This window comes from Acipenser ruthenus, chromosome 10, assembly GCF_902713425.1.
Source record: "Acipenser ruthenus chromosome 10, fAciRut3.2 maternal haplotype, whole genome shotgun sequence".
NCBI lineage: Eukaryota > Metazoa > Chordata > Actinopteri > Acipenseriformes > Acipenseridae > Acipenser > Acipenser ruthenus.
The window spans coordinates 50,467,843-50,494,213 of NC_081198.1; the positions used below are offsets into that span (position 1 = coordinate 50,467,843).

General features: G+C 37.1%; 1 protein-coding gene across 1 annotated transcript; it reads right to left on the minus strand.

The window, feature by feature from the left end:
* Positions 1–905: 905 nt before the first annotated feature.
* Positions 906–26,015, minus strand: LOC117401279 (KAT8 regulatory NSL complex subunit 1-like protein). Its single transcript, XM_034001847.3, has 15 exons — positions 25,816–26,015; positions 23,129–24,326; positions 16,116–16,257; positions 15,165–15,362; positions 14,631–14,740; positions 12,264–12,453; positions 9,610–9,745; positions 7,913–8,053; positions 7,472–7,590; positions 7,093–7,217; positions 6,409–6,463; positions 5,855–5,967; positions 4,784–4,946; positions 3,363–3,626; positions 906–2,970 (listed from the first exon to the last, which is right to left on the minus strand). The coding sequence occupies exons 2-15, from the start codon at positions 24,274–24,276 to the stop codon at positions 2,920–2,922; spliced, it is 2,955 nt and encodes a 984-aa protein (XP_033857738.3). The 5' UTR covers positions 24,277–24,326; positions 25,816–26,015; the 3' UTR covers positions 906–2,919.
* Positions 26,016–26,371: the final 356 nt, after the last annotated feature.

Sequence of the window (26,371 nt, forward strand, 5' to 3'; positions counted from 1 at the left end):
AACAGTACTTATTTTACTGTCAGTTCGGCCAGCCAACGCCACTGGTCAGCTCTGTTCCAGATCTGAAGATGAAATGCATCTTTAAATTGAGGATGGGTAGATTACAAGAAAAAAGTTATTAGCAGGGCGCCAGCATGGTTTCTGTGTAATTCGAAAGAAATCTCACGGCTGTGCAAATCTGGTGCAACTGCAGAGTTAAAGATTGAGGTCAGGTCAGGTTTTGATGTGAGTAGTTACAGGGATTGTTTAGACAACAGCAAGGAGGGTATAGTGACTCTGTTGCAAGTTGTCATGAGGTGTATGCTCAAGATGAGGTTTTAGGTATTTAAGAATGAGAGAATCTGATAGGCTAGATGTCCTAGAAAAAGGTGAATCAAATTTCCAACCATTTCTGAAAAAACACTTTCATTGATGTTACTTTGTTGCTTTAATCATGGAAAAAAAGCATTGTACTGGTTGGTGGATGGTTTTGTTGTTAAAAGAACAAATCATTTTACATGAAAAAAAAAATATTTTATGTAAAATAGCCATAACTTATAGTGGAAGAAGGGCCAGGCTGTCACTGTTCCCTTTCAGTGACCTGTCTTTTTATTCCCTAAGTCCCTGAGCTTAGCAGCTCATCCTGCTGACAAGACATGGCTCCTGTCTATCAGGATCTGGGAAACCAAGTGGTTATCCCTTAACCTTCTTGTTATTCCACTCCAACTGTGGGGGGGTTTGCTTCTGCACTGGTTAAGCACTTCAAGCCAGCACCTGTAAACTCATTAGACATTGCAGACTCCACAGTATTACTCTGTAGAGCAGGGGTATTTACAGTGCCTTGGTTTCAGAACTAAATTAAAATACAGGACTTGTATTCTTGAACAGGTCAATTTTATTTTAAAAAGTATTCAGTTCCCCAAACACAAAAATGAAATCTACCCTGTTAAAATGTCCAAATACCAATAACATGACTATATTATTTTAATTTCTGCAGTGGCAGTGATGTTAAACTGCTGTTTTTGAGCCAATATAAGGCATTTTAATTGGAATATGGATATTGCAATTTCCTGTGATTCTATGGCACTGAACACTAAAACATCCTCTTAGTAAGGCTCCAAGACCACAGTGTTTTATTCTGTCTTGGCTTGTGCTGTGTGTAGTTTAATACAATACTACAGCACCCCCTTCTGGATATTATTGGGTTCTGTGGTATCCTGTTATCTTTGCACTACAATATAGCTTGTAAAGTAACTAAGCTTTTAGAGTAACATTTCTTCAAAAAAAAAAACACACACACACACAAAAAAACCTTCTGCGAGTTGAAATACATTTTTACTTAGGCACTGATTTCTGACGTAATGACTGCATTCTGGTGTACCAGAATTAGCCTCACTATCTATCACTTTCAATCTCCCAAACAACGTGTGGTTCAAGTTATTTGTGTTTAGATCTGCCATCATTTAGACAGATTGAAAAGGCTAATGTTATAGCAAATACCTTTGTCATGTACAGCCTGTAGATCCCAAAAGCAGGTCTAAAGACATCCTGAAGAATTGGCTGAATCCCCAGATGCTACTGTTTTGGTATGATAGACCTCTGGGGATTTATTTACCTGGACTGTTTGTCCCCAAAGTGATGCTCAGTATAAGAGACATCAGTTCAGTAACAAGAGACACTGCACACTTGGTGATTCATCTCTCCATATTAATATCACACAGTGGCCATGCAGAATACGGAACTGAGACAGGCTAAGGCTTATTTCTATTCAGTACATACTGCTTTTCCGTTGGGATCCTGTGGGTAGAATGGTTGTGAGACTCTTGATTTAAAGAGAAGACAATAAAACCTGTACTGCTTCTACATGTAAGGCATTCCACAATAGCAGGTCACTTCTTTATCAATCTTTGTTAGAGCTCTATTTTATAGAGGAAGTTTCATTCTGACATTTATGGTCTGGTTATGGAAATTTAATTTCATTAGCTTTTTCTGTTTGTTGTGGTTTACATTTTAACTATCAAAAGTATATTATTAGTTTCATGTATTTGAAGCTCCCTCATAAATTACTTATTTTTAATTAAAAGTACAGTACATTCTTGTAAAAATGCTTATTCTTGTAAAAATGTATATCTTTTATCTGTACATATCTATGGCTCAGTATCTTGCCTGAGATCAAAAATCTAAATAACAAAAAAAAAAACCAATATCTGAATTCTTACACATTTTCTATAACTAGTCATTTCTGACCACTATTTATTGTCAGAAAACAAGTCTGAAGCAGGTACAGAAAAGATATGCAAGAGGCTACTACTGAACAAAAGACATCTGGCACACAACAACAAAGAAAAACACTGAGGGAGGTGACATGGTTACAGATCTGCTTTAAAACAGACCAAACATGCTAGCAGCAGATGGTGGTATTTGGGGAGAATTTCAGTGAGATAATATGTCAGTATGTTTGCCAATAGTGTCATGTGTTAGCCTGCAGAATTTCAAAGAATGCAGTACTGTGTCAAGTTAATCTGGCATATTGTATTACCTAAATCTAATATATATTAATGTTCAATGCTACAGCAAAGAAAAACTATTTGATCATGGTATCAGGTCCAATTAGTGGTGTGGGTCTTAGTAATCTTTGAGAAAGAAACCAAACCATCACTTTCTTTACCATCTAGCTCACTGACCTTCAGGTACATTTCTCTGTAACAGAACGGCTGACAATGAAAACAGATGTCAGCTTGTTTTAGTACAGAAAAAATAAAATAAAATCTAAACACTGCTAAAATAAACAGATTTTACAGTATAAAAAGACAATATAGTACAAAGATAAAACTGCATTTGGATACATTTCCTTCTAAACTGTTAGAATACTAGAAACATGTTGGTATAACACGTCTTGATCCCGGTCTACGTTCTGTCCTCTTCCAGTCAAGCTCATTGCTAGCATATCACCGTGATATCCCTTCTGCTTTCTGGCTCTCTCATAGGAAGCTGTGAAATAGACAATATATAGCTTATACAAATCAAGATCTTATAACAAATAAATACAGTAAACACAGTATACACTGTCTGAACTGTTTTTATGTTGATGACATCAGTATTTTATTGTGATCTTCAAATGATAGAATATATGAAAATGACACAACACAGTTTAATAGAATAAAACATGGTGGTGGGGTGGGGGGTAGCATTCCAATTACACTGGTATAGAGCAGGAAAAACAAACTGGGTACCTAATACTCATGGCAACTAACTACTGAATGTTGTTATATGTCCAATGAACTGAAATGAAACATGATTTTAATTGATGAAGAAGATACTTGTTATTTTCTTTGAAAAAACTGAAAAAAACACTTTCATCCCTGTCTACTCATAGTGCTTACCAGTATTCTGTTACTATTTTGACATCCACTGGAAGTGTGGCGTTCCTCCTTGGGAACATGCAGTGGATCTCCAGCAGGTGGTGCAATGGTGGTACAAGCAGAGGTTCCTGATGTGTTCTCATACACCCCACCATCTGAACTGGAGGAACAAGTTCTTATGTGCTGTGAGGTCTGTTCCTCAAATGGTGAAACTTTATGGGGCTTTAAGGCTTCAACTTCTTGGTCATCTAAAGGAAAAATTCTGCTTTCCCAAGGCAATATAAACTAGAAGAGAAAAAAATACATAAAAAAATATCTCACTTAAATTCTTTAAATCTTTAACTTAATGATGGGTGGTCATTTTGCTGAAATCTAAGTAATTTCGTCCAGGAATCAATTTAGGAATACTTGTTTCTAGATAAGTAAAGAGTAAAATAACTGAATATATAAATAATTTAAGTCCATATGGCTAACAAAATAATGTCATTAAATCCAGGAAAAACAATTCTGAAGGTTTACATTTTTTAGACAATAACTCTCCCGGAATGCATTTTTTAGAGACATATTTCTCCACAAAAAAAATTGAAAAACTATTCTTAATGTTTGCTATGCATTTTCTTTCAAAGAACTCACTCATGCAACTTTAGGAAGCTGACTGGAAGTACAGAACTGAAAAATCACATTCACCTTTAACACAATGTGTGCCTTTTTTATATAGGAAAATCGAGACGTATAGTAATATATAGGCTATTAGTGAGACTTTCTGGAATTATTCTGTTAGCACCATGTACTTTAATAGCAAGTTAACTCATTAAAGTGTCAGACGTATACAAGATCTAAGAAACAAAATGTACAAACAAAGCCCGTGCAACCTCTCACATCCAAAGCAGTATTTAATTAGAAACCAGTATTTCAATGCATGAAAAGTATCGTTACCAGAGTTACAATTAACATTTTGTTAACAGGACATACTGTACAGTATGTAAATCATTCTATGCCAATAGGAACCTGCAATCTTTTTTATCTATAATCAACCTTATTAAGCTAAATAAATCCTTATACAACGCTGTGACGCAGAGCCCCGCCCCCTTTGTATATAGTATCTGTGCACTGTTATTATTATTGTTAATATTAGTGTATTATATGATTTATTGTAATATGACAGGCAGAAAGCCTTATCGGTATAATGCTATGATTTAAAATAGAGGACGAGTGAGAATGCCGTTTGCTATTATTTGTTATTGTTTGGTTATTTTGTATTTAGTAATTTAGTACCGCTTGTGAGTGCGTGACTGATCAGCTAGTGTTTTACTGAACTAGCTGACAGGCACGAATAATTAAAACTTGTGTGCGGTGTGGCTAGGAGTTAGTTGATACAGAAATCTGGATACAGAAGTTATTTCTGCAAACTTCTTCTTGTAACTTTTTTTTCATGATCTTACTTTTTCATCTTGGTCATCCTCCTCTAGGGCAGAGGAATTGGGAGCTGTGTTTTGCCAGGTGCAGTCTCCTTGTGTGGATGGCATGTTCTGAGTGGCCCCAGCTGTACAATTCCATGGGGAATGTAAAGGATGCAAAGTACAGTCTGAGCTTTTACTGGAGGACCTGCAATAATAAACACAATACAAATAATTACATTTCTTTTATTTCTTATTTTTATTGGCATGTAATACATGTTAAATGTGGGATCAGCTTTTTAAATGCATCAGATATTAGCTAGCTTATCAGGAACACAATGCAAATTGAGCTTCGACAGTATTCAAAGTGTAAACAATAGACCATTTTCTCAATAACTCATACCATAAACACTGCTTGGAAGAACAACTTTCAAGACACGTTCTTACACAGATAGCTACTGTATATAGTTTTACTCTTTCTACTAATAAATGTAAATAAAAAATAAAGAACTGTATGTTTGTACATGTGTGCAGCAGGCTGCCCTCTTAGTTTTGAGTAAACCACACACAGTAATGTGTTAATGTTCCATTTGTAAGTCAAAGCTTTTTTTATGTGTTTGGCCCTTGTTGTACAGCTGTAGCAAATCTACTTTACACTCTAATGGCTTTGGAAAACTGACATGCAAATGGTAAGATGCCTAAAATACCCCTTTCATCCAATTCCCAAAATATAAAATGGAATGCAGAAAACAGACAGTAAATGAGAAACTTCATAAAAATAATAATGCTGTTTGAGAATTCATTCAAAATTTAGTCATGGGGAAAATATTTTAATTAAAATGTAAAACAATGTATCTTTATTGAATCTTAAATATCTGTTTATATTTAAATGACTGCATATGTTTTTAAAATAAAGTATTTTCCATGACAATTACTGTACTGGTATTTGCTTATTTTTGAGGCTACACTGTTCTGAAATACAGGACATACAATTTGTAAGGTTTGTAACTTGCAAGGTTGTAAACAAAAAACACCTTGATCTGTAAAACGTAAACATCAAGCAGTGCATTAGTGGATTTCTTTCGGGTAATCTAAAAGCACCCCAAGTACACCTGCCTGCTATTTTGTCTGGGCCATCTGTTTTGCTCCCAAAGGGTCCACCTTTTTTTTTCCTTGTCTTCACATTTCACATGCCTTGAAAAAAAAGGCTGATCTGCTAGGTCTTCCACCTACAAAGAAAAACAGGTTATTGCGGTAGACACTTTGTCACCAAACTGTACAGTATGTCACCAGCACAGTTTAGATAGTAATCAGGTTTTGGATAATGGAGTGCCAGCTGTACGGATTTTAGTATTACTTGTTTTATTTTAAGTAATACTAAAATGAGGGCTGGCTTTGTTCTCTATTTAACCCACCATTATTAATTTAGTTGGTTTCTGGGAGGCAATCTTTCCGAGGAATGAAGTGAAGTGTTCAGATTTTTCAAGTGTGTTGTTAGTCTGGAGGCAGACCCTTCAACCACTAAGGAGAATCAGAGCTGCCCAAATCCCGCAATCACTCCAAACTTACTGATACTTACTTATATAACAGGAATATTAATAAATACAGAAGATTCAAACTAATGATGGAATACAAGTGTGAAACAAGTGTTAAAGTAGACAACGTCTTACCTCGCCTTCCTCCAAATGAATCCCCTCTAAAGGTTGAATGTCAACAACTCGCCAGCTGTTGTTTGGAGACAGACATTTTATCAGCAAACAATATTGAATCCAGCCTTATTTCCCACATGTTCCCACTGTAATCCTGACAACTTGCAGGTGCTACAACTCAACAGTAATGAACAAGTCAACTTTAATTTTACTCATATTTTGTTTTAAGTTCATTAACTGACAAACTACAGGGGAACTATAAAATGTTTTTACTGTAGTAATCTGATGTATTAACTTGTTAAAAGCTAGCCTATCATTAGAATGGGACCTTTTGTGTTTTAAGATGTGCATTGTAAGTGTATAAACTTATGAGATTACAGGTAATACTATTAACTGGCTGAACACTGTGTTTACCATCACTGAAAAAAATACAAATAAACTACCCCTTTTCCTCCAGAGTAGTAGTACTAGAATTGATCCAGCAGACCTTAGTAAAAACCTTTTAAAATTCCTTAAGATTTTGGATGGAAATAGTTCAGTTAATATCGTGCAACAAGAAATGACTTACCATCAAAGCTAAAAAATCAACCAAATGTTTCAGCTTTGGTTTCTAATGAAATATTGTGGTTTTATGATGGGAAAAGTATTTCCTTAAGTCCTGATGGTTCTGCACATTTTATAATGTTAATAAACTGGAAAGTGTACCTTGGAGTGATAATGTCCTTATACTGCAGCTTCTCAACCTTACTGCTTGCAGCTAGTGACATAGGAATCACAATATTGTCAATGTCATAGAAGCATTCACTTCGAAGGCGTCTCCTTGCAGAGTTCTGTGAAAAGATGTTTGATGGTTTAATATTCAGTGGGTTACATTAGGTCTTATGATTACAGGACAGCTTGGGTGTCACTACATCAGGTGAAATGGACTGAGAATTGTCACAGTAGGAAAGGGAACACAGAACTCAAAATCATGACTTATTTTAATAGTTCAAATGACAAGGATCTTCATTATCACTTCACTTTTTTCCTCTGATACTTAAAATTGATATAGTCTTGTGACTTCCAGCTAGATATGGCATGGTACCTGTGTGGGTTGTTTATGGGACAGTGTTGATTTGGATGTCATGATATCAGAAGCACTGTCTTCTGGATAGGGAGGCAGGTAAAAGGGAGGCTTCATCAGTTGGGACAGAAAAGCTTCATCTGGAATAAAAACAGAACAGCAGATTAATATCTCATCAGTCCACAGTGGTAATACATGAGGTTCCTATGACTAGGATCAGATTATCCTTTTGGTATGAAGACCCAAATGGTAATATAAATGGGCATACAGACCTGAGTGAATGTTTTTTTCTTTACCCTCCACTGCCTCACGAGTGTCTTTTTTCGAGGATTAAACCACACTTGGCTACACTATAACCTTCAGGAGGGTCCCACGAACAGAAGCTATGAAATTATATATAAGCTCCACACTGTCACCTGCATAATATGTTGTAATATGCTATAGACAGAGCACTTCTCTTACCAATCAATGTTGTGAAAGCAGGCATCTCATTTCCATCGCTGGTAAAGACTGGAGGTTTGACATCCTCTGTTGGTGGAATTGGCCGGTTCACCCAATCCTCCTGTTGCAGTAATGTGTGCAGATGGAGAGGAAGAGGAACATCTGCAAAATATCAAGACAGAACAAGACCAGGAGTGCTGCTGACATGCACTTTAGAATGTTTAGAATAAAAGTCTCATAAAAAAAAGACGTGTTTTAAAAGATTAGAAGCACATAAAGTTTTGACAAGAATATATATTAATCAAGCTACTAGATTGGGTTGTGCCAATATGTTCTTAACACTAGCAAACCCCAATCATCTAACCCTTCTAACAAAAGAGTATTCTTTTTTACCACGTGGCACAGTTCTCTCTGCCCCAATTTATAATGAAGAATGGTTGTTGAACGATGACTCTTGGATAACAGGCCCAACCCAGTACCCAGTGTTTTAGGATTTCATTTTCTAATTTTAACCTCTGCATTGTTAATAGTTTCCCGGCCGTACGGCAGCAGACTTCGACATACTGCTGTTCCTACTGGCTGCCTTCTCTCCTGTCTTTCTCAGCCAACCACAATGAGAGAAATGATCCGTACTTTGTGTCTCTACGTTTATTTTTTCTAAATAAATGTATTCTTCGCTTTTGAGCTTGCTTTGAAATGTGTAGACTCTCATTTATTGAAGCTCCAGGCTTTTACAAGTTTCAGAAGAGTAAACCCAGTAACAAAGGGAAAACATTTGGTTGCCATGGATGCCACGGACATTTCTAGGACCTCAGATTCATCACAGGTACTGCATACTGAAATGCTGAATAGCCCTAATAGGAGTGGATGCTTTAAAACAAAACAAAATGGCAACTACACATTTTGAATTAGAAAAACATTACTTATAATAGAATGGGTACAAACATATAAAAATATGTAACAAATGTTAATCACATTTAAAAACAGATCAAAATTACTAAAGCTAGGCAACATAACAATGCAACAACAAAGTGTCCTTTACACAACGAATATATGAACCAAAACACATGGAAAAAGTGTTTTCTGGTTTTTTTAATGGACAATCTGAAAATGTTCTTGAATTAGACAGGTCCTTCTCTTCAAGTGGTACAGTATTTATATCTACTTAATTATTCAGTGTGGCAAATGTTTTATGTATGCAATCTTAAGACTTTGAATGTGTTTCCTACCATTGTGTGTTCTTAAAATACACATGAAAGCACAGACAACCCTCTACTGACTGATCCTTTATTCTTCAAGGTGTATTACTATTACATCATGCTTTCTGCACAGCAATGCACAAACAGAAGTGTGCTGCAAGATGTGCATGGGATTCTTAAATCTAGATCCCTTGGTAGCAATACACACAAATGACTTTCAATTCAGTCTTCATGGTGAGATGCCTCTATTTTTATTGCATAAATAAATGGACATGTATAAGGCATTTCAGGTACAGTGATATAAATACCCTACATAACAATAGCACTGCATAAAAAGTCCTCATTTTGAGTAATTCACATGCTTGGACACGTACATATAGAGTAAACATTTTATTTGTGAAACTCCTTATTCATCAGAACAGTTTTGCAACATCTTGACAGCAATTCAATGAAGCAATTTGATGAAATAGTATAATGAAATGAAATGAATTGTAATACCTTCTGAGTAAAGTAACTTACCTGATGATACTGACAGTACAGGGTGAAAGGAAGATTCCAGCAGTCCCATCTGCTCAGTTTTTGTCATTCTTACGGACTCACAGTGGTGATCATAGTGACTGTTACATTGACATGGGGCAGTTGGAGGTAACTGGGCCTGCAATGGTATATTGAAAAATAAAAAATTGCTGTTGAAGACACTTTTCTTTGTAAAATTATCACAACTCAGACCATGCTTAAAATTGTAAAACTGAATAAAATGTAACCTTCCTTTGTTTTATCTGTTTGCTCAAAGCTGTACTTTGTGATTTGAATTGTTTGTGTGTTGAGTGCTGGATGTGTACCAGTATTGGGTTATCTAGTTTAGATCTCCGATTTTAAAGGCTGGTGCGTGTTCACTGATGTTTAAAAAATATTTAAAAGATCAGCTTTTGCTTTAGACAGTTTTCCTTGAGATTTTAAACACTCCAAGTTGTATCCAGCAGATAATGTTTCTCCTGTATTTTCCAGCATGACTATCTACAAAGTATAACATGTTTTTTTCCAGTGGGTGTACAAGTTTAGCCATGAAGGAGAAGCTGTTTCTCACAGCCAGGACAAATGGATCATCTGAAAGATGTGGGTGTTGATGTTTCACAGAAAGGATGTTAAACAAGACCGTTTGTTGATTTTGGATTGACGTAGTTACACCATGGCAAATAACAAGCCAATTAGTTTTTCTTCTTAACTGGACCTGATGTCACGTGACACAAGGATTTATAGGGATGTATTCATTGACTGTTTACAGGAACGCTCTTTTCTGTTTGACTCCCAGTGCTCCTGCTGAGATCTACAACACTGACCTCTAACTTTACAGAATGACATGGGGAGCTTTCCTAAATACTTGAGTCTAATTTGTTCAATATAAATGCTCTGATGCTTTTTAATCATTGTTTTAGGTTGACTCAAAAGAATTAAATTAAAAAATCCTCTGTTCCCTTCTACCATATGAGCCTTCTTACTAGAAGTGGGAGTCTATTTAAATGATCTGAACCATGACAGAGCTTAAACTCACTCTAACGTATACATCCTTCCACAAAGATGAAAAATATCAAATGAAAGGCCAGTTGTTGTAAGATATGCTGTTTGAATTCATTTTTCCTTTTTAGGCACATTAATAAGACAAATAATGCTTGTCTAAAGACATTTTCAAATCGCAATTGACTCGCATTTAGTCTCAAATGGATATTGTCGAGGCTCACAAAATTCAAATTTACCTATCATCCCTTCAGCAAGGTAACTTCTTTTTCTGTAGCCAAGCTTTACTAAAAAAAAAAAAAAAAAACTTTTACCAAAAGACAAACAAATAATACGTTGTCTTGGAATGTAACAGAATGCATTTAAATGTCTTTTTTTTATTTGAAATTATCGGCCCTTAACTTCAGCTGTTTTCATCTTCATACAGTACATACTCACTGCACTAGTGTAAATATTTGTTTCGATCCCCAAAGGAATTCAGCTTAAGTAAACTAACAATTACCAATATCTAGGCTCTGAGGGCGGCCCGAGAGCAGTCCTATGCAATGAAATTACTGCCCACACTGTTAAACTTGTGAGTAGAGGAATTGGCATGTTCCCAACATTCTTTACATTCATTACCAACATAGATAACTAGAGCCCAGAAGCCATGTAAAGAAAAACTGTTCTCATTTAAAATATCCCACTCAAGTGATACAATTCTACATTTCTACCCAAGAGGCAAAATTGCAAGTTTTGGACCATTAACCTACAGTATCTGTGTCACACTGCTGCCGATCGATCAATAGTAGCTTTATGATATGAAGGATGTGTGTGAAGTTAAAATAACAACATGAATGCATTACTGTGACAGAGATCGAATGATTCTTGGAGTTAGATCTCCCTTTCGAACCTGTGAGGGCACTGTGTAAAAGGAACAGAGTACCCTTAACTAAATGGCACGACAATTTATTCCGTAGGGTAGGTCATTTAGGAAAGGGGCGAAGCTACGGTACCCAAACTCAATGATCCAGATGGTAAACGCCATGGCATCTGAGGATTGGAGGAGCGGATGCGCTTGTTAACCTAGGGGTCATGAGCGAGGGTCTAAATAGGGGACATATTGTAAGTGATCTGTTCCTTTAGAAATGGTTAGAACAAACCTAGAAGGAGTATCCTGTGTTGCTAAAAACGTGAGTGTTGTGTTTTAGTTGTCTGAGTAAAAACTGTTTGTTTGTAATTTTAGACTGCTACTAAAGATCCGGAGCTGTCGCTATTCAGCCAGCAACAAACCCAGACACCAACACTTTCACCACGCGCACTAATATCACTCACTGGTAACTGTGTTTGTTTTGTGTTTTGTGTGGGTGTAATAGAACTTGGACTTTTGTTATTTGGTTTTGGGTCAAACCCGAGGATTACAAACGAAGTGATACACGCCGTTGTATCACTTCCATCATTCATTATTTACAGGTGTTCGCCATAAGGCTCTGGACATTGTATAATAAATCAATAAACACCCTTGCACCTGAAAAATCATTGTCTGTGTGTTCTTGTATCCACTCTGCACTACACGCACCTGTAATCAATCACCACTTTGCCACAATTACTAAATAAAGAGTTTCTACAGATACATACAAATATAGAAGTTTAAGGGCCGGAATGACTTCTATTCTTACCTTTTGAGAGTCTAAAGTAAAGAGTCTGCGTTTCTGGTAAGTTCGAAGGGGCCTTGTTCTGGCTGACACACATGTGCTGTTTATATGGGGAACTCTCCGTTTTCTTTTACTAACTCGTCGCTTTTTAATACTGTGCTGGCCAGACACACAGCTGAGTCTTTTAGAAAACACATCTCTGCTTTCTACTTTGCTGTAAAGAAACAAAAGTAAAATGCAAAAATAACACACATTGTTATATGTACTTCAGAAAAATACCAAGCAGCCATGTAATGTGTACATCAAAAAGACTACATTTAACTCACAAATCCTACTGAAGCAAGAAATAAAATTATTATTTTATTTAGTAGTTGGCAATTATTTTATTATTTTCTCCCAATTTAGAATGTCCAATTATTTTTAGGCTCAGCTCACCACTACCACCCCTGCGTTGACTGGGGAGGGGCGAAGATGAACACACGCTGTCCTCCGAAGCGTGTGCCGTCAGCCAACCGCTTCTTTACACACTGCAGGGTCACCATGCAGCCACTTCAGAGCTACAGAGTTGGAGGACAACGCAGCTCTGGGCAACTTACAGGCAAGCCCGCAGGTGCCCGGCCAGACCACAGGGGTCGCTGGTGTGCAGTGAGCCGAGGACACCCTGGCCAACCTAAGCCCCCCTCCTGGCAGCACTTGGCCAATTGTGCGCCGCCCCCTGTGAGCTCCCGTCCACGGTTGGCAATGGAATAGCCTGGACTCGAACCGGCAATGTCCAGGCTATAGGGCGCATCCTGCACTCCAAGCAGAGTGCCTTTACCGGATGCGCCACTCGAGAAATTTGTATCAGGTTGTGATGGGGTAGCTGTACTAAAGGAAGGACATGTAAGGCTAATATGTAACTCTTTCCAAGTATCTTTAATGTACATCTCTATTATAGTAATACAATATTGTCATATTTTTAATACCAAGTAAGTCTTTCATCTGACAAAGTCATAGCCAAATATACAGTGACAACTATATCTGAAATGCAATGTAAAAGAAAGCTCTCTTACAAGCTGAAGTGTTTTTTAATCTTGCTAGTTACAGGATATAGAGTGATTTATCCAAACCCCTGCTAAGATCAATGCAAGGACAGTGACTTCTCCTTAAATTAGATTTCCCAGGCTGTTACTCTTGCTATGCTATCACAACTCACTAGGCAGGTTCAATAAAAACACTCAGTGGGACAGGAAATGAAAGCTGCTGCATAAAGAACATTCCACCCAGGAGGGCACTTTGACCATTTTCCCCTGCTTTGTCAGTACGTCGGTAGGTGGAATTAGTAACTTTGGTGATTTTTTATGTGCAGAGAATGTTTCTGCATAGTTGTCAGCCATTAATGCGTTTTCTGGCTAGTTGAATGGAATGCACTTCAAGGCTTGAAGGCTACTGTTCCTAGGCAAAGGGATTTGAAATATTTATCTTTTTAGCAGAATAAAGGGCAGAGATGTAAGAAAAACAACTAAACATCTTAATTAGATTGTTATTTTTTTATTAAAGTAAACAACATTGAAGTAAACATTGAATGAAAAAAAAAAAATCAGATAGCGTCATACCCCATTCATACGTAATTCCACTTAAAATAGCTATTTTTTCCCTGATTACATTTTAGAACGCATTGAGCAAAACAATTAATTAAAATAACTTCATTTTTTAAATGATTGACTAAAAGCAAGACTAGAGGAACAGGAAAACGATTGGCATTACCATCAACTCATCTTCAGTTATTGTTTCTGTAATTCTAGCAGCACATGTGCTGAACAGTTCAATGTTTGAACAGACACTGGGGTCAGATGTATGCACTGGGGGAAGGGGTGTCTACAAGCTCATGACATTTCTAGGAATGATGTCAAGTTTACATACAGAAATTTGAATTATTCATTTTGAGGAAAAACTTACATGAACTATTTGCATATTTTATATTTAAATAACAAACTAAGTGTCCTTGGAAAAATAACATTTAGGTACACAAATACTATAGACCTACCACATATGTCAGTAACTACATATCCCGGGTAATGATATTAAGAACACATTACAGGTATGTGACTGCCAGCTCAGGTATGTAGAGTACTGCAGGTTCCTCAAGACTATCAGTCAGACATCACTTATATTCCCTGATGATACTGGCTGAAAGTGAAGAGGCAGCCCAAGGTGTACAGTGGCATCACATTACTGCCACACAACTGTCATTTTAGCCAGTTTATAAGTTATATTTCTGTGACAAAGTCTGAGTTTGCTTGTTATAAAGGAGGGAAAGTTACATTTATTCACTTAAAACTTTCTTCTCCAGTCTTCCAAAATATGTACCTTGCTACATAAGAGAAGAAAACTTTCAAAAATATGTTGTACCTTTTTGACTGTCCTTTCCAACTGCACGGTTTGGATGAGACAGGAGAGGAAGAGGGGGAGAAACTGAGAGGTGGTATCAAACTGCTGACTATTTCTGTAAGCTGGGCACTCTGTTGATAACAATTAACAATTACAATTAAAACACTTTCAAAGTGTATTTAGAGAAATTATACTTTAATACAAATAAGCCTTTTTCACAAGACTTCGACCATAACATACAATTCCAATTTCTGTGAAAATATACTATACATGCTTATACTACAACCATCTAAAAGTGGTCTTTTAGACATAGGTGGCCTATTGTAACTACACACAGTACAACACAGTACTGACAGACATAGCCAGGGAGCATTGCAAAACAGGTAATACTTGGTAGCTGCTTGTAGCTGGTAATTGCAATAATAAAAGCTGTTGTTGGTCAAGTTCAGTTTAATGACCTAATCTTAGATTGGGCTGTATGAACTACCAGTCTACATCAAGTAAAAGGCTATTTGGTTTGCAGAGTTCAAAGAGCCATGGTCCATTATGGCTTACCTGTCTCTCTATATTTCTGAGGAGGTGAGTAGGGCTGCTTGGTTCCATTTCAAAATCATGTTCTAAGGAAAACTCCTCTATCTCTGCAGGGGTTGTATTATCTCTGGCAGTGTTCAATAGACCTGCAGTTTCTGTCAATAGCATCTGCTGAATCAGCCTGTCACTTAAGGGCTGGGAATCTTGCAGGATTACTCTCCCCTAGAAAACAGCATTCACATAACTGGGTCAAGAAACACATTAATACACTTTTTCTTTCTTCAGGGAAATCTGTCAATCACCAATGTAGAAGCTAAGAAATACTCATGTATTAATCAACCCATGGGTGGCACAGTAGCTTATGCCACAGGACAGATGGACAGATCTTCCAGTGGCAGATAGTATCTGACATAGCTATATGTGTTGTGTTATGTCACATCCGTGCCTATGTCTATCAAATAATGACCAGCAGCAGTTCCTATTTTATATTCTAGTGGCATGGGTCACAGCATATGAAGTAAGATGCACATATATTTGCTTATACGGTAGATAAAATGGCAGAGTATCAATAGACATTACATTGCCATTTCCAGTAGAGAAACAGAATTCATGTTTATGCTACAAAAGAAATCCCATTTCTAGAATGAAACAGATTAACAGCAGATGCAAAAAGAGCTAGCAGTTACTTTAAAGTTGACTCCAGTATAGGAGGCTGGAACGAGTGGAGACAAGGGGTGTGCAGCAATCACTTGAGATTACATGAAGGGGTCCCTGCTACTGTATACTAGAGTAACTTACTATCCAAACTTTAAAACTTGATTTGAGGGGATCTGTACTAGAATAGAGCAACCCATTTTTTTTAAAACTATTGTAATAATGTAAGTCACTCAATTTTGAGAAACCTCTCCTGTAAAATGGCCCCAGTGTTAGAATATGGTTAATTATAAAGGTTGATTAACATCAGGGTGGTCTTACCTTTGTGGAGTGTATCTGTGTGTGGAGGTCACTAAGATGTTGGATTTTATATTCAAGATCAGATATTCTGGCTTGAAGCCATGTCCAACGGCTGCCAATTTCAGCTCGTTCTGAGAGCCATCTCCATTCACAAGTGTGATTACTGTGGAAAAAACAATAAAAATAGGAATAAGCTCAAAATAAAATGATGTTCAGAAATCATTTTGGACAACCTACTGAACTACCATAATCAGCGCAAAATCACTTAAAGAGGAATACACACTGGACACAAAACTGTGCTCTGTAATTACTATGAGCAAAGTCACACTGACAAGCACACTGATTAATTGTCATAAAGACATTATGTTTGGAATATGTTATTGTAATTACAGTACTGTTTGTTAATGCATCACAGGGAACATGTTCATGCTAGTAGTCCCAACAGCATGCTTGAGAACAATCATGCACAGAGCAAAGCAAGGCAATTCTAACCTCCCTCGTCTTTATCTCTCTAGGAGATTGTCTGGATTAGACATCCATTTACAGCTCAGTTCTCCTCTGCTGCTGGATGTCAAAATATTTGTCATAGGTTTCAAATGACTGCAATGCCAGTAGTTTTGATGAATTTTAAAACTGTATGTGAATGCCAGGATTCTTTGTTCTTTATTGCTGATATTTAAAGTGTGCCCAGAAACAAATTATCGTGGAATTTATGATCAGATTTATATGACACGATGTGTATTTGTCATGCAGTTTCTTCAAGAAATTTGTGTCACAGACAATTTGAATTCAAAGGCTTTTTAATATTAAAAAACAAGTAATGAATAACAACAAATTAACTGTTTAAAAAATGTATGTGTATGAATCTGCTGAATTTCCAACATAAAAAAGTACATTCAATTACAGAAAGGTACTAGGTACAAACAGTGTCTCATTTTTAATTCTTGAAAGATGAACACACTTATCCTTTGCTTATCTCAATAGTGCCATTCAGACAGACTCTGCTTTCATTATGTAAGATATTCAATTTATATTCAAATCCAAATAAGCCTTGCATGATAGTTCATGGATTTTATACACATCTTATATATTTTAATGGTTGTATAATCCCTGTGTATCCATAAACCCCAAAAGCTAATCCAAGCCATGAAAAAACTATTCCCTTATAAGCATTTTTTAAATAGCTATTTTCCCTTAACTCAGCCTTTTGATAACATTGATAACATTTTTGGTTAGCAGAGGTTGCGTTAACGCAAAATTTTGCGTCTGGACGCAGAATAAATCCATTGGACGGAAAAATATTTTGTCTTGCATTCATGGGACGCACAGAATGGGAAATGGGCACAGACATGCATATTCGTGGTAATCTATTATTTTGATTTCCATGAGTGTACCTCATTGCTATAAAATGGCATGTAAACAAAACGGTGAAATTCGCCGCTGTTTCTCTTGCTACAAAAAGTTGGAAATTGTTTGAGCTCTTAAAAAAAACCTGAAATCAGACACAAGTCACAGAGCAATTCGATGTTTCCCATTGTGGTGGGCTGCTTCACCATTGTTAAATAATGTGCATGTCTTATATATTGCTGTTGCATTTTTTTAATGTGTGTAGGGGTGGTGTTAATTTAGTTTGACAGTTAGTTTAATAACGTTAGTTTGTCTGTTACTTTATTATTATAGTTTATTACCATACACATACTTATTCATTTCATGTCATATGTTGATGCACGTGCATCATGACAAGTTTATTTAGTTTAGTGATTCATATTGTGTCTGGTGGCCAACTCCGTCTTGGAGAACACTTTGCTTGCTTCCCGAGGGGGGTTCTCTGAGCCGGAGACTGTACCACAGTGACCAAAGACAGAAAGCAGTTGCAAGCAGTAGTAATGCATAAAAACGCAAATGAAAAACACATTCTTATAATTATGAATGGGAAATGCAGTGCCCGTAGCTCGTTTATCGAGACGGCAAGATGTACTGTAGTGTGTGTGAAAAAGCTGCTGGGCAAAAAAATGCATATGTACAGATTTTTAAGAATCTTCGCTTAAAAGACACAGACATGGTGAAGCTGTTATTGGAATGCAGAAAAAGATGAAAGCACATGAAGATGAAACTAAAACTGCCTGGCTTTGTTTCTGAGGGTGTTTTTAATGGCCAGCTTGACTCACTGTTGACTGACTCCTGTACCTGCTGGATTTGATTTTATATGTGATGTACATGCATTTTTTTCATTATCTGTCTGTTTTCTTTCATGTTTTGTGCCCTTTCTGTCATGCTGTAACATTGTTGCCTCTTGGCCAGGAGAAATCTCTTCGAAGTGCTTCAGAGCGTGAATTTTCTCTTTAGTTTTCGAACGACCTAAAACGGTTTAATACTGATAGTACTATTATTTACTATGATCATTATGCAGTTCTTAGACCGATATAACCGATTTTTTTATTTATATTTTTTTACATGAGTTTTCAACTCTTAAGTCTAATACTACTGTAATTATTACTGCTGCTATTCAGTTTGAATTTTTTTTTTTTTTTTGTGCAGCGGTACTGTTTAAAAAAAAAAAAAAAAAAGAAAAACTGGTCAGTGCTAATTGATGTTGAACAAGGCTAGCGTGTAGACGACTCCCGAGTCCTCCCCTTTCTCCCCTTCATATATGTGGAATATCTTTTTTTTTTTCTCAAAAAAACATTAAAATGACAAATATAGAAATAAATAATAAAAATAGGTTTATAATATACCCACATGCACCACAGCGAGCCGTTAGCGATTATGAATGTGAACGCTCTGAGAATCCAGCTCTGAAGCTGGAGCAGCCAGAGTGTGCTCTGAGCGCTCCCAAATTCATCTCCTCAAACGACAAACGACACCACAGAGGGAGCGCTCGAGGAGTTTACAAACGGTCAGAGTGTGCTCTGACACTCTGAGATTGAGTTTACGAACGCACCCTAAGCAGAAAGAAAAGTGTGTCAGTATTCATATGCATATCTATGCACAGACAGAGATTGTTTAAACTATGATATAGCAGAGCGTTTAAACGTTCATAAAAATGTACCAAAATGCACATCCCTGGAGTTTATTAGCCTTTGTGTTAACAACTGGTCGTTTAGTATCTGATGGATGGGATGCAAAATTTTGGGCATGTGCGTTTCAGGAATGCATGAACAGAAAAGCTAGTGCGACCTCTGAGTTAGATTTAAATTTACAATGGCTGGCTCCTGTTCAGCAAAGCTTGGCACAAATAACGTACAGTAATTGCTATATGAAAAAGCGCACTAAACAAAACTACACACTCTACTTTGAAAAACAATATTTATTTTGTAAAGGCCGAAAGTGCATAAAGACTATACATACCACATAAAAAAAAGTTTCTGGCTATATAATACTATATAGTATCAACTGAATTTTGCTTTAATGAGCAATCAACAACTGTGTTTACAATGTAATTTCCTTTCAGTACAACATCACAGGTTGCACACAAAAAAAAACCCAAAAACAAAACATAACTATTAAACACTCAATATTGCTAAATGTACATATGCAGTACTAAAAGAAAGCAAATACATTCAATGACAAACATTTTGACTAGAAGTCTTAAATCTAAAGACAAGGAGATCTAAAAACTTGTAGTCGAAATGTTTGCCATTCAGTGTATTCATGTTCTTTAAGTATATCTAAAGCATAAACACAAATAACAGTAATTGGAGAGGATAGTCTTATTTTAGCTGGCTTTGTTATAACTGTAAGCTTTCTTCTGTTATAATATTGTATGTTTTAATCACCCTCATTTCAGAGCGTGTGCTGTATTCTCTTATTTCTCAAAACCCTGTAAAACAGCACATCACTGATCCCAGTCCCTGACATGGTTCTGGTGATTCATTTGTATACTGCTCCTAGCTTTTGTTTCCACCCCCATTGTTTGGATTACTAGTCCCTAACTTGTTCCTGGTATAACAGAGAAAGGGTCTACAAGAACTAAAGGAAAGCATGTTTTTGTTTCACCCTATCAGTTAATGGGCTCAGTCTGTGCCACAAATAAATGATTAGTAAATTGTTCTGTGTTTCCATGGCGCTCACAATTATATTACCTTTCCTTGTAACCGTCTGCTAGCAGTTTCATGCACCAGTTGCCATAGCGTTTCGCTGCAAACTCGGGAATTTCATGAGCTGCTCACTTCAAACTAAAATGTAATGGTTATCTGGGCTGGCCAATGAGAACTATTTAAAACCCAAGGTTGCTGAACCTAAGTTAAAGCTTTTCTAAACAGAGGGAGTTTTATTTTTCACAAAGGAGAACAGCAGAACTTAACGGAGCAGCAAAACTGCTTTATTTGTGGAGAGTTGAAAGGATTCACTTCACAGTAACATTGTTACCCACCTTATAGCATAGAAACTCCAGATTCATAGTAGTTACAAAGATGCACATATACAGTAGTACTGTACATTGTATTGATAGAGCTTTTGGGGGATATTTTCGACACAAATCATCTGGGATGTGGGTAGATATCTCTGTCTCTATCGACAATCAGAGGTCCCATATAACCCACAGGACCATAGATATAACACAGTACTTAAACCAATTGGTCTGTCGATTTCCATCAATGTGCCCTACTGTATTTAACTCCCATCAGTGCTTTAATAAGATGTAATATATTCTGCCATACACAATAGCAATATTTCCATGTCAAAATAGTATTTTTGTATCCTTTTTTAGAACTAGATTGTTATAAAAATGCAAAGAATATTTTGAATGCAGCACAGCCAATAAATACAGTAAACCCACTTTCACTCTCAAGATAGCATTGATTGTAGGAGGTTGCGTTCACCCTCCACTGAAGATAAACAAAGTGCACATTTTGAACTAGAGTGGATGAATGGTTTTAAACCGGGCATGTCTGTTTCCAATACAGCCATGAACTACTCATAGGCTGTAAACTCTCACATTAGAATGTACTGCATGCGTTGCACCTAACAGATGTGTGTATGGAATAGGTGGTGAACACAATGACATAACAGAGAAGGTTTGCAGCAGAAAAACACAGGAAGAATGTGGGTCATTTCACAAGGAGAAGGAATGTTAATGATGAACTTAAACAAGGCAGAGGACCATACACTAAACGAAGCCAGTGAGGTACAGCATGTGGTTTACAATTAAAATTACTATATAAATTGCATCTTTACTACTCAGGTAACAGCCTGTCTATTAAATATATAAAAAGGATTCCAGTAAGTTATATAAATATTATTTTATACAACATTCAATAAACGATGTACCTGTGGTTGAAACTGGTGTTGATCCTTCTTTAAAACCAAAGACAGCTATGCTTATTTTTCATATAGAATAAATAAACAATAATGTCCTATTACTATTTGGATATTTTTTTGGGTGCTTGATACTTACAGATGACAGATCGAAGATAACGCTTTATAAAAACTGTAAAATATGATAAATGTAGCGTACGTATGGACACCTCCACTACAGTATATTATCCCCAGTGGGGAATAAGAAGTGTCAGTCCAAGAGTAGTTTATGAGATCCCACTGCTTTTAAAAGAGCTTCAGCTTGTTTCCATGTGAACTGTTTATTCAAGTTCACCAGCTACCATATGTGCACATTGCAAGTCAATAACCATTCCTGTTTCTGCCAAAGGTTAATATGTGTGTAAACAGTACTGTACTGAGATTTTCAATGAAAATGCTCCTTGGTAGAAAGAAACTTTAGCTGGCAGCCCAGAAATATTTTGCAGGTCACTACATGTTCAACTGCAAATTGAACTACAGTACACACTAGTCCATCTGAGGCCACACACACAGTGAATGAGTTTAGCAAAGGGACACTTCCAACAAGTTTCCATCAAGCGGCAGTAGTTCTTTAAAGTATTTAAAGATGCAATCAGTGATTAAAACAAAATTAAAATAGCCTGTTTGAATGAACAAATACATGTTGTATACACATAGCATACAAAAGCAACACAGAACATAACACAAAACCTGCTGCTCTCTTATTTTCAGTGCTGAACATATTAAGGGTGTAGCCATAATCACAGCCACATGGTAGTGTTTTGCAATCCCACAGCACAAAAAAAAAATCATTACAAAACATTTTCCCCGGTGCTAATTCTTGGTCCCATTCCTCATCCGAACTGCTGTCAGTGGCATCAGAGTCCAGAGTCTCCAGCTGATAAACTGTAAAAATCTAAATTATCTGTATAGTATTTTGCAGAAATTTAAGATTTTCCTTTTTTCATTTTGGTTTTTCAAGTTAAATATGTAAAAACTATTATTAAAACTGCACGAGGCACTGTACCTTTAAAGCTATGAATCATTTATTTTGTATATAAGTATACAATTGTTGTTTTTTGCCAACTGATTTAAACTACTTAAGAAGCCAAATTTTCCCACTCAAAATCCACTTGTATTCCAGCAGAGCCTCTAAGAGCCGAGGTTATCTGCCAGTAAGTTGTGACTGATGCTTGATCTGTGTTACTTCACTCGAATCTCGGATTTTCTTTGACATTAAGGCAGTTTGGCAGTGAACATGAGAGACTTTCTGCTCACACCAGCCTAGTGTAAGTCTTCTTTGTTCTTACACTTGAAAATGAATAAAATGAATCACACACTCGGTTAGGTCACTGGCACATTTCACTTGTTTTGATTGCTTTTATTGGCTTGCATATGACTCATACAGTAACTAGATACAACGTCAAATTCTGTTCAACCATCCAGATGATGGTTTGGGTTAATGTCTGAACATGACCCTTTTGTTTTTATGAATCCCACCTGTCTGATTGATGACAAATGTATCTGCTGGTTAGTATTTACCTGTTTAATTAGTTTCTGTGTTAGACAGTGAGGAACTGTTTTATATAATAAATAAAAGTCAGCAGAAGAACAATTCAATTTCAGATTGTATACTTAACTCAAAAATTGCTGCTACTGTTAAACTGCATAAATTAGAAAACACACATCATAATCTATGAAGCGTGTTTTTCATTCCAATGAATAATGATTTTACAGTTTCAATGGTAAACTTTACTTACACTGGCAAATTCCTTTTCCCCGGTGCTAATTCTTGGTCCCATTCCTCATCCGAACTGCTACCAGTGGCATCAGAGTCCAGAGTCTCTTCAACCCGGGAGAGCACTGCTTTAACTGAGCAGGCAAACTCCTGGACTTCTAAAGTACATCTTGTTGGCATGGATTCATTTTGATTGCTTTTGAAAGGTCCCTGCTCCACTTCAGAATGATCAAAGGAGCTGTTTACTAAAGGGCTACAAGTGGGCCCGGTCCCAGCTGAGCTGCGGAAGGCTTTTGATCGGAGATGATGATCTACCAGCCCCCCAATCTGGTTACTGCAGTGTTCTGCAGCATGCTCCCCTAGGAGAATCTGTAAGCGTTTTTGTATCTTGCTTGCCTGATTCACAAGAGTTTGATGCTTGGTAAGGCACTGAAACAGCTGGCTGTTCATTCCAGTTTCTTTCCCAGCTGTGCAATTGGTAAGTAACAGATCTCTTGCTTCATCTGAATCCCACTGCTTGGCATTGAAACCCACTTTGACAGCACTGCCATGCGATGCCGGTGCTTTCCCCAATGACCCGTTTATTTTGGTCGGGGTCAAGAATGTAATTGGGCCCTTGGCTGAAGCATTAGATTCACTTACGCTGTGCCTGCGGTTTGTCGTTTGAGAAGAATTCATCACAGCGTCACCTTCTGGCGTACTTTCCTGCCTAAAATTGGGGCCTGTTTTCTCACAAACTGTTGGAACAACTTTACGCTTAATATCTGGAACTGAAACAAAAAAAACATTTGGATGATCAGAGAAATCTTTGCAAGAACCTCTTGGACAGATCATAATTGAATGGTTCTTGTTTAGGGAAAGTAGATTAAACAGAGAGTTGGTGCTAGCTAGTAGAACATGTTTATAATGTCCCGAGGCTTGAGTTAAAGGGGATCCAAAGGGTGTGTGCTCTAAATCCATTATGTCATCACTGGAACCATTAGGAGAGTGTGGGTAAGTCAGCTTGAGCCAGGCAGATTGTGCGTCACTGTTCCCCATCAGTTTCTGTTGGGATGTTCCTGATTCTTTCCCAAGGATAGCTGTGTCTGGTGCAATGGCACTGGAAGGTAGTGGAGATGACAGGTGGACCCCATGTCCATCAGTGGCTGTTTCAGTCAGGGCTGGAGCCATTTACAGAATGTCTAAGAAACTGGGATATCCTCTTCATATGCAACTCTCTTCTGAAATACAATAAAATAAATAAAAAAACTATTCAATTAGTAGATCCATCCAAAAGTTCACGTGATGTGAGACATCCAAGATGTATTCATACTGACAGCAGAAAATGTGTGAACATGGCATGTCATCTTATTTTATAGTGATTAACTGGGGACTGTTCTGCAAATCATTCCACATAAATCAGCATTAGATGGGCCCCCTTAATTTCATTACCAGCTCACCCTCCTCTAGGCTGTATAAACAATAATGGCCTCTGTGAAATCAAGAAACTGGACAGACATCAAGTTTCAAAGGAGGCACCACCACACACCCCACTGCTGAAAATATAAACATTCCAAATAAAAACATTTCCACTATGTAAGAAGTAAACACATTACCACAGTTGATTAACTGCAGGCCTCAAACTTTAACTGATAACTTTGTGACATGAATTGTAATGAGTCAGTGTGTGGTGATAATAGACTGTGTTTGAATGCTCTGCAGCAGGTCCGACTTTGACATAAGAGGATTACAGTAACAGGGGTAAACTAAATGTTGTGTATTTTAGGCAGACAGTGTTGTAGCTTCTCCAGGAAACAAAATATAACATTGAATTAATGTTAACATCACACCCCAATTTTAAAGGCTGACAGTCCAATGGTTTCGTAGACTCTATTTAAGGTATTATTCCAATTTAAAAAATGTAATATGTGCTGTACAAAAGTCTGTCTCCAAAGCTCTGACAACAATGTCAGTTTGTATTGTCTTTATTAATATGGTTTTCGTATTTGGAAACGCAATACCTGTCTAGTACCATCACTGACTCTTGAGGGTACTGTCACAGCACAGAGAAACCTGCATCCAAAGACAGCTATGAGGCCAAAATGTCTTGGTTCACTTCCATATTTTCATGTTTTAAATCATAAAAATCTTGTTTCAAATGTTTGCTAATCAAACAATTAAATTATAAACCTGTCAAAATCAAAATAGATATTTTCAGAATCCTTGACAACCACAAAACAAAGCATCACTCGGCCACACACGGTCAATGCGAGGTTATGGCTTCTTTATACATTTTTGGAAGCAAAAAAAAGCTCTGTCATGGGTTTATTTGGGGGTCTGACTCGGAGACACACGACACCGCACTCAGAACGCATATGGGCATCTCTTCCACCTGAACTCTACAACTGGCTCCCTCACAAACCGCTGACATTGACAGTTGTCATCTCTCCCAAATATTTAGTACAGATTAGACCCATTAAAAAAAAGGTAGTGCTCACTGTGTGTGTGTGTGTGTGTGTGTGTGTGTGGTGTCTAATAAATAAGCGCTACAGTACAATATAACCTTAAATACCAGTAAATATTTTCACACACGAATCGTGAACGTCCTCCCGCCCCTCCTATTTCGGCAGACCCAGGCTTAACCCAAAGCGAAAACCGACAACTGTCTGATGAAATAACAGAGACAAAAACCCCAGCATTCACTTTAAAATAACGTAAATGTTAACTTACTCAGATTAAACAAATACGAACGTGTATTCCGGGAACTATCCAGTAATAAACTGCTTGTTTTTGAAGAGTGACAACTTTTCAAAAAACTTAAATTCCTCGTTGAAAGGATTAAAAAAAATAATAACACCACCGCTTCTCAGCTCCCTCTCTCACCAACTGCCGCAAACTTCTCCAGCGTCAGAGTTCCACGAGGCTGAGCCAGGGGCGTGGCGTGCGTAGTTTGTGCAAATATAACAAACAGGCAAGACTAATACGTCATTTATATAGAGGCGGGGTATGCAACTGTATTTACATGTTCGCCATATTGGTTCTATCGTCTCTATAGTTTGAGTCCAGAAACTGACTCATTGTTAGAGCCACAATGGCGTCAGTTTCAAAACATCTGCTGATCTATATACCGTGGACCAATCAGATAGCAAGGGCGGGAACTTGTTTGTCTATGTTTGTACTTATGGTACCAAGCCATGCGGTTTTATAGTGTGGCTGCTGTCCAGTAAAGAGGAGTCAAACGCAGGTTATAAAACAGCCATTTAACAATTTATTTTAAATACATATT

Coding starts and splice junctions, on each gene's coding strand:
- LOC117401279 (XM_034001847.3), bottom strand. CDS start 24,276: ATGGCTCCAGCCCTGACTGAAACAGCCACTGATGGACATGGGGTCCAC. Junction 16,258..23,128: donor GGGAAAAGGAATTTGCCAGT/GTAAGTAAAGTT, acceptor TTTTTTCCACAG/TAATCACACTTGTGAATGGA. Junction 4,947..5,854: donor TGGCCCAGACAAAATAGCAG/GCAGGTGTACTT, acceptor TTATTATTGCAG/GTCCTCCAGTAAAAGCTCAG.